The sequence below is a fragment of the Onychomys torridus genome, chromosome 18 (genome assembly GCF_903995425.1).
Source record: "Onychomys torridus chromosome 18, mOncTor1.1, whole genome shotgun sequence".
Taxonomy (NCBI): Eukaryota; Metazoa; Chordata; class Mammalia; order Rodentia; family Cricetidae; genus Onychomys; species Onychomys torridus.
The window spans coordinates 65,753,647-65,762,673 of record NC_050460.1 but is presented as its reverse complement, the minus strand read 5'-3'; the positions used below and the strand labels follow the sequence as shown (position 1 = coordinate 65,762,673).

General features: G+C 48.0%; 1 protein-coding gene across 2 annotated transcripts; it reads left to right on the top strand.

Moving 5' to 3' along the window:
• Nucleotides 1–325: 325 nt before the first annotated feature.
• LOC118569892 (H-2 class II histocompatibility antigen, A-F alpha chain-like) lies at nucleotides 326–8,422 on the top strand. 2 transcript variants are annotated; one of them, XM_036168149.1, is made up of 5 exons: nucleotides 326–452; nucleotides 3,971–4,219; nucleotides 7,312–7,593; nucleotides 7,833–8,007; nucleotides 8,164–8,422. In XM_036168149.1, exons 1-4 carry the CDS (start codon nucleotides 368–370, stop codon nucleotides 7,985–7,987), a joined length of 771 nt encoding a protein of 256 aa, XP_036024042.1. In that variant the 5' UTR covers nucleotides 326–367; the 3' UTR covers nucleotides 7,988–8,007; nucleotides 8,164–8,422. The 2 variants fall into 2 exon arrangements, with proteins under 2 accessions (XP_036024042.1, XP_036024043.1); XM_036168150.1 differs by having other exon boundaries at nucleotides 7,833–8,009; nucleotides 8,171–8,422.
• Nucleotides 8,423–9,027: the final 605 nt, after the last annotated feature.

Genomic DNA, 9,027 nt, shown 5'->3' with positions numbered 1-9,027 from the left:
CAAAATTCTGAACATCATTATTATCTAAGAGTTCACCTATCCATGCGGCTTTTCAGAAATTCCCTCCTCTCTTGCCAGCTGCACACACATGCACACCAGAAAGGGTCTGTCATGGAACCTCCCTCCTTCCCAGAGCATTCCCTCACATCCCTCTGCTCTGAGCAGAGGCTGCCGCAGGTCAGGGAGTTCCCCTGCATCTTCCAGGCCTCTCAATACAAACTCTGCACCCGGCAACTGTGACGTCATCATAATGGAATTTTCTGATTGGGTCTGGTGGGTTTGGTTTGGTGTTGGACCTTCTTGAAGGGATCCTCACAATCTCTTGAGGACTCAGAACAGCAGCTGCTGAGACCACCCAGGAAAGAGGATGACGCCCAGCAGAGCTCTGGTTCTGGGGATCCTCGCCCTGACCACCGTGCTCAGCCCCTGTGGAGGTGAAGACGACATTAAGGGTGAGTTGTATGGCTGAGGGATGCCTGGAGCCGGGAAATGGGAATAGAGAGAAGGGGGAGACACAAGTCGCTGAGATACGAATTCTCAGTACTGGGCGGTCGTCTTCAGGAGGCTCTGGTTGATGAACTATGCTCACTAAGCCATGGTTCTAATAGTGGGTCCAGTGAGGGCAGCGTGGAGGGCTCTGTGATAGGCTGGGGTGTCTCAAAACTTGGGGGAGTTTCCATGAATGGATAATTTTTCATTACTAAAAACCCATGAACTATTTAGCACTCTCAAATCTCTCTTGAGAGTTTCTGAAGTCCTTCATACCTGTCTCCTGTAGTGTATCATAAGGAAAGCAGTTCTGTGAATCACGTATTCAAACACACGGAAAATGCTTCCCTCGAGTTGGGATTTATACTCTTCACGCTAGGAACTGGCCCTGGTGGGAGGTGAGAGAACACCACCACAGGACAGTCCTCATGTGTCACCTCGCAAGTGACCAAGGCAAACAAATATGTAGGTGTGCTTTAAAAATAGTGAAAACCAGGCTGGGCCTGGTGGTGCGTGCCGGTTGCCGAAGCAGGAGGATGTTCGAGGACAGCCTGGGCTGCACAGTGAGACTTTTACTACTTAAAACATTACTAAATGCCTTTAAATGTCAAGTTTTCTTCCTTGTTCCCATTCCAAATATTGGTTCATATTTTCGTAACAAAGTAAGGAATATATAGGCCTGTCCTACACCCCATCTAGTGAAGTTCTGTAACAACAACACAGGCAAGCACAAGATACAGGAGCCTGTAGTCCAGCTGCCTGTGTTGCCCCCTCTTTCTACACTCTCTGTGTAATTCTTTTCCCTCTTTCTTAACTCTGAGCCATTTTACAGGTGTTAACTGTAGCTTTTTAAAACATCAGTTGAAAAGTCCAATGTTTGAAACAGGAAGTGAAAGGGATGGAGCAAACTTTTGAACCAAGGCTGACCTCACTCCTGTTCTGTGGGGAGGTGGACGTCTCGCCTGCTTCTCCAGGGAGCTTGGCTCCTTTGTCCCAGTTCATTTCTTCAGTGTCACACTAGAGTGCCCCAACCAGGTTTGAGCAGGCACAGCAGGCACAGTTCCGAAGAACCACGGAACTGTAAGGCTATGTGAAAATATTCCCCTTGTTTTTTTGAGTTTAGAAGAAAAAAAGTGAAGTTTCAAGATCTAAGAAAATGTTCTGATTTTAACTCAGCCTATATTAATTTGTCTTATATATTAAAAATGACTTTCAATATTTTCATCAAGGAAGGTTCTCAAGGCTAAACGCATGAGGTACACAGGTCCTAATGCATCCTGGCTCATTGCTGAACCTGACTTCACATGGTTCTACCACATCTCAGTCATTTCCAGAGTCTCCATGGGCCTCAAAAGTACCAATAATCATTCAATGCTTCCCTTGTAAGGCACTCGCTCAGCTAAGTTGTGGGTACTGAAATGTATATCAAGAAACTACTGTCTGCCCCTAGGAAGTGTCATCCTGCTCCTAGGAAGTGTTCTGTCTCTAGGAAATATTATCCTTTCTCTAGTAAGTGTCCTGCCCCTAGGAAGTGTGCAGACCAGTGATGGATACAGACCAAGGTCAGGAAGCAGAAAGGCCATTGCTGAGGACAGTAATGGCAGGAGGTAGTGTGCCGTCATCAGTAGCCCTTGTGGCCAGGACAAGCACCTGCTGAAGTGAAAGCTGGTACACCCACGTTTGGAAAAGAAGTCAAGAAGATTTATTTTTAATGGATAAGAAAGCTTTGAGGAGAGGTGTGTGTGTGGAGAAGGGACCTGATAATACCGGCCAAGATGACCACACTGGGAAGGGAAAGAGCCGGAGGAGCAGTCAAATGTAGATAGAGAGACAGAGTAGGGGGTCATAGTGTGGCTGGAAGCCTATTAATTAAAACTGAGGATAAACTGAAGCTGAGTCTTTCTCTGTCCCACCAGCCAGCTCCAACTAATGACACAGAGACTTACATTAATTATGAATGCTTAACCTTAGCTTGTGCTTATATACAGCCAGCTCTTTTAACTTAATCTGTTTCTCTTCATTTTTGTTTTGCCTTGGGCTTTTTACATTTCTTTCATTTTGTATGTCCTGCTTTCTTGCTTCCTCCATGTCTGTCTGTCTGGGTGGCCCCAGGCATCTCTGTCTGTCCATCTCTCCCTCTGTATGTCTGCTCCAGAGCCTAGATTACTCCTCCTCCTTACTCTTGCTGCTCAGAAGTCCCTCCTATACCTCCTGCCTAGCTATTGGCTGTTTAACTTTTTATTAGACCAATCAGGTGCCTTAAGCATGCAAGGTAAACAAATCCAACACCTCTTAAACTAGTATTCCACAACAGTAAACCTTCAGAGGAGAGGAGGGTTTCAGCAAATTGAAAAAATAGCCACCTTAATTTCAGTGAGAAAAGGAGACCCCTGCAGACAGCAGGATTCTGAGAGGATGAGGTCCCTGAAAACAGCAAGACCCTGAGAGGATGGTGTAGTTAGTTTTGATTGGCAGTTTTGTGCAGAACGCCTGATGGTAACTTGTTCACAGCAACTCACAGCACATTACATGTATTCTGTTTGTCTACTGACAGCCTCTCCTAGCATTCACCAAATGTGGTGACTACAGAGAACAGGCCTAGCCAGTGACTCCTTACACAGTACCATGTCTGACATTTGTTGAAACTCAATAAATGAAGAAGGAATAAAATATAAAAAACTAAATGCTAAAATCTATGCATTGACAATAATGTCTATTTGGCATCCTCTGGTGGGACCATCTGCACTGGCGGCCATTTGTTGTGGCATCTCACACATGTTCACTGTCTAAGGAAAAAGCTTTAACTCACTGTGAATCTGAAAGTGAATGTCAGGGTTGATTTGGGGGCGGTGAGAGGTCAAGGTAAGGATTGACAGGAGAGTAAAATCTAATAAAGTCTCCATTTCTTTTATTCCAGAAGACATCAGTAAACTGTCCTGTTGGTCCCCACAGTTAACAGTGCAGGAACTTTAGACACAGCAGTTTCCACATACTTTGTAATGATATCGTTGTTCTCTTTCTATAGAATTCTATATGCTTTTCCTTTTGTTAAAAAAAATGAGAAGGATCCCTGTGTGGAAAATGTCCTTCTTAGAAGGGAAATGAAGTGTAACAGATGTGTTATTAGTGATGAAAGATCAATGAGACACAAAACCTAGGAAGAGAAGAAAGCAGACAGACTGACTCTTTGGAAGGACGCTTTCCTCTTTGTTCAGTTGTGAGCTGCTTTGTCATGTGCCAGACCCTGATGGAGTCAGGACAGCAGAAATCACACACATGGCATTCCACCATCGTGTGGCATGTGTCACTGAGGGAAAGACTGGACTGTAACCACCACTGAGGGGTGGAGGAGCGGGTGATGGAGATGTGCCAAAAATTCAAGTTCATGGTATTTTTAAAAAGTGTTTTCTATCATTTTGTTTAATAGCATTCTTTTTTCTTCCTGTTTTCCTTTTTTCTACTATTTACTTAAATTCACCAGCTGACCATGTTGGTTCCTATGGTCTAGACTTCTATCAGTCTTATGGACCCAATGGCCAGTACACATTTGAATTTGATGGTGATGAGTTGTTCTACGTGGACTTGGATAAGAAGGAGACAATCTGGAGGATTCCTGAGTTTGGCCAGCTGACAAGCTTTGACCCACAAGGCGGACTGCAAAACATAGCCACAGCAAAACACAACTTGGACTTCATGATGAAGTTGTCCAATTCTACCCCAGCTACCAATGGTACGTGCTCAGCACCCCTCCCTCCCTCCCTTCCCTGGTGGGGAATATGACACACTGCTCTATAAAATCCTTTCCTTTAGGAAAGGCAACCGCTCCACACCATCCCTTATGACTGGGGCAGGCAGTACTCAACCAAGCACCACCTGTGACCCAACCAAGAGCCCTGGCACTGGGCGGTCAGGCACCACTGTGGTGCGAGAGTACAAGGTGGGGAGGTGGAAGAGAGAGAGGTGGAATGGCTTGTGGGCTGGGGAGAGAGGTGGATCTGGAGAAGCGAGGGTGGTGAGGAACAAGCTGACATAAATGGTCAGATGGCCACTGAGTCCAGGAAGATACCTTGGCCTGGGCTATGACCAAGGGCCGGGTCTTGATTCAGGGCCCTAGAGCAGCTGAGGGGGCTTGTGTTGAGGTCTATGCCTCCTTGTGATCACTGGTGGCTGTACAGAGGCTTGTGGTGGCGCCATGTTGGTGTCCAAGGGCTGCGCTGCTATGAGTGCCATCCCAATCTGGGTGGCCTGCGTGGCCACCGTGGGGCCATGGTGATGACCTGGGCTGCTGCTGAGGACCATGTCTGGGTCCCTGGTCCTGCTGCAGCCGGGGTCTGTGTTGATGTCTCTGGCTCATGTTTCGGCCAGTGCACACATGGATGCCCAGGGTCTGGGCTACCACCTGTGGCCATGTTGATGTCTAAAGGCTGCTCTCCTGCTGGGGCCAGGCTTATTTGGGTGGCCAGTGCTGTCTACTGGGGCCATGATATCATCTGGAGCAAGGCCTTGGCTGAGGGCCATGTCTGGGTCCATGACCCTGTTGCATTCAGGGTCTGTGTTGATGTCTGTGGCTCCTGAGACCACTGAAGACTATGCTGATGCCAGGAATCTAGGCTGCCACCTGGGGTCACATTGGTATCTAAGGGACATGCTGCTGCAGGGGCCATGTGGATCCAGATAGCCTGGGTTGCCATCTGGGACCTTGGTGACATCCAGGCCTGGGTTGCTGCCTAGGACCATAACTAGGTCTATGGCGCTACCATAACTAGAGTCTATATTGATGTCCATGGCCCATGTTGCCACTGAAGGCCACATAGATGCCCAGAGTCTGGGTTATAACCTGTGGCTATGAGGACATCTGAGGGCCATGATGCCTTCAGGGACATCATAATCTGAATGGCCTGCACTGTCACCCAGAGCCATTGCATCATCTGGGCCAGGATTGCTTCAAAGGGCCATATCTGGGTCCTTGGCCCTAGAGTAGCCATATCTGAATTGATATCCAGGGCTCCTGTTGTCACTGAGGGCCATGCAGAGGACCAAGGTAAGATTGGCTACCTTGGACATGTCACCATCTGAGAACTATGTCATGCCTGGGGCCATGCTGATCTGGGTGGCTGTCACCTGGAGCCATGGTGACATCTGGGCATGGGCAGCTGCCTAGAGCCAAGTCTGGGTCCATGGTACTGCTGCAGCTGGGGTCAGTGGTGATGTTCATGGCTGGTGTTAGCACGAGAATCATTGGAACCATGCTGTGCGGAACCAGCCCTGCCCTTCACTAGCCCTGTAATGATTAGTCCTGCCCTTTGCTGGATACTGCAGCAGGTAGACAAGCTGGCCCTACCCCTCAAGGAAGAGCTAATCCCTCCACCTCCCCCCACCAACTCAAGAAGATGACCCCACCCCCCACCTAGGAAGCACACTAGAGCTGACTCTGTGGTTGGAGACACAGATGAGCCATCCCTGAGGGCATGAGAGCAGTTGAGCTGACCCTGCACCCCTTCATCTGCCATGTGGTGGCATGGGTGAGGGGAAGATGCCCTCCCCCTCACCCATTACCACCTGCTGCAGGTGAGAGATCTGGCCCTGGGGTCACAAGACTAAAATAACTAGCCCTACTCTACACCAGCTACAGTACACAGGACAGGGGACCTTATACCCCTCCTGGGCAGCTCACTAGAACTGACCCTGTTGTCAGGAGGCAGGTGGACCAGCCTGAGGGTATGACAGTGGGAGAGTTGATCCTGCCTCCCCCCTCGTATGCCCCCTACAGCAATCAGGAGAGAGTACCCTGCACTTTACCTGACAATATGAGTGAGGGGGACCCAGAACTGAAGGCCGGAGAGTAGGAAAACTGGCCCCTGCTCCTTGCTGCAGGCTGCATTGGGTGAACTAGCCAAGGCAGTGCTGGAGAGGGTCACCTGGGTAGTGACAATGAAGGAAAGCTAGTGAGCTGACCAACCCAGCTACCACCCACGCTCAGAACCAAGGCTATGAGTTGGCCCACTTCAACTTCCACCCCATCTGTGAACTGCTGGAGCATGTGAAAGGGATAAACCTACAGATCCAAAACAGCAGGATTTCCATGACACAGGCCAACAAGGGATGTCCAAAGGAGCCCCAGAGAGAGCCCATTATTGGTGGTGTAGTAGAAACTAGAGGCCTCAAACCAGACCAATGACTCATAGCAATGAACACTTACAAGTAAAGATGTAGGGACTAAAGGGTAAACTGTGTGACTCACAGGGGCATACTACAGCTTCAATGACCTCCTCCTCCTCCTTCATCTTCGTCTTCCTCCTCCTCCTCCTTCTCCTTTTGTTTTGGTTTTGGTTCTTTGTTTTGTTTTGTTTTTGATATATATTTTTTAATTTAGTTTTGTTTTGGGGAGGTTGCAAGGGCAGATGCGAGGGGACAGGGAGATAAGTGGGATTGGAATGCATGATGTGAAATCCACAAAGAATCAATAAAAGTTAAAAAAAAATCCTCTCCTTTCCAAGAATGCCCAGATCTCATCACCCTCATCCTCTCTTCTTACAAATCACATAGTCCATGTAATATAAAGCTCTTTGTTCCAACAATGCACTCTTGGAATCTTTCCTTGAATATCTCAAAGAGGCCCTGGCAGACATCCTAACACCCTAGAGAGAAGGGCACAAGGATAAAGTGGATGCAGTACACATCAGCTCCAAGCATGAGGGAATCTCAGGCTCTTGGATCATTATGCATTTGAGTCTTGGCAAGAGGGCTCCTCACCTCACAGTGCAGGAACATCACGAGAAAAATTCCCATTAGCCACTCACATCCAGGCCATTTCCTTTCCAGAGGTTCCTGAGGTGACCGTGTTCCCTAAGTCCCGTGTGCTTCTGGGTCAGCCCAACATCCTTATCTGCTCTGTGGACAACATCTTTCCTCCTGTGGTCAACATCACGTGGTTGAGAAACAGCAAGTCAGTCACAGATGGTGTTTATGAGACCAGCTTCCTCTCCAACAGTGACCATTCCTTCCACAAGATGGCTTACCTCCCCTTCATCCCTTCTGACGATGACGTCTATGACTGCAAGGTGGAGCACTGGGGCCTGGAGGAGCCGGTGCTGAAACACTGGGGTATGTCTGAGCTCTACCCACCTCTGCACTTTCTTGTCCTTTGTCTCTAGAACAGCCTGTCTTCTGGCTCTGGTGACCAAACTCATTTTCACGCTTAAAGAGTTTCTAATGGTAGACTTCATGTTTTCCCATAAGCCCAGCCCCAAAGTCTGTGTGGATTGACTTCTACCCTCACCCTGGTCCTCTTACATACATCATGAACACACTCCCTTCTGACTCTGAAAACTCAACTTTCCCAGAACCCGAGGTTCCAGCCCCCATGTCAGAGCTGACGGAGACTGTGGTCTGTGCCCTGGGGTTGTCCGTGGGCATCATAGGCATCGTGGTGGGCACCGTCTTCATCATTCAAGGCCTGCGATCAGGTGGCCCCTCCAGACACCCAGGGCCCTTATGAGCCACACCCTGGAAAGGAAGGTGAGGGTTTGTGTTTGTGGGATCCAAAGCCACCACACAGGGGAAGCAAGGGAAGGGGAAGCTGAAATGGTTGGAACATTGTTGGAGGATTGTGCAGTGTGTGACCACACTCAGGAGCCTCTGGAACACACCCCTCTCCTGTCTGTCTTGTTGCAGGTGTGTGGTGTGGCTCTCTCCAGGGCAGAAGTGATGTGCTGGATGGCCTGGCACAGTGTGTTTCTGGCCCAGTTCATCATCTTGTCTTCCCCAAGTGTCCTCCATCTCGCTTTTCTCTGGGACCTGAGGCTGTTCCCCTCACAGCTCACACACCCCCAGAATTCTCCCCTGACCTGAGTTTTGTTTTTTGGCATCTTTCACATCATATCTACTGTAGAATCTCTCAGTGACCCTGATTCAGTAGTTGCACAAACCAATAAATCACCTTTTGTAAGTCAGTTTTTGTTTTGTTATGTTTTTCCTGTTTTTCATTTTGGAGCTTGCTGGAACCAGGCCATATAATCCCATGCCAGTGACACAGGAACAACCAAATACAGCCTTGGAATGCTTGGGAATCTTAGCCAAGGTTGGACTTTCTCTCTTCTTTTTGTTCTAAGCCATGAACACTGTCATCTGTCTCCAGTCAGGCACAGGTGAGTAGGGTGTTAAACTCTTGCTTGCTGTAAGAAAATACCAAGTATGGAGCATACACCAGTGATACCAGTACTCTGGAGACAGAGCAGAAGAGTCCTCACAAGTATAAGGCCAAGCTGCTCTATACAAGGCAAGCCAGAGCTCTACAGGAAGAGCTTGTCTAAATACATATATGTGTGTATGAAAAAGAAAGAACTACATGTATTTTACATAAGATTTAATGAAAAGAAATTTGAAACTCAAAAGTGATGAAAGTATTTTTAAATGTTATCAAAAGTTAAAATTGTTCTCAAAAATTTTTTGAATTATCCAGGTGATACACCTCCTGGTGTGTCTGTGAGGGCATTTCCAGAAACATTTAGGTGAGGTGGCAAGAGCCAACCTGAATAT

Coding starts and splice junctions, on each gene's coding strand:
- LOC118569892 (XM_036168149.1), top strand. CDS start 368: ATGACGCCCAGCAGAGCTCTGGTTCTGGGGATCCTCGCCCTGACCACC. Junction 453..3,970: donor AGGTGAAGACGACATTAAGG/GTGAGTTGTATG, acceptor TAAATTCACCAG/CTGACCATGTTGGTTCCTAT. Junction 4,220..7,311: donor TTCTACCCCAGCTACCAATG/GTACGTGCTCAG, acceptor TTTCCTTTCCAG/AGGTTCCTGAGGTGACCGTG.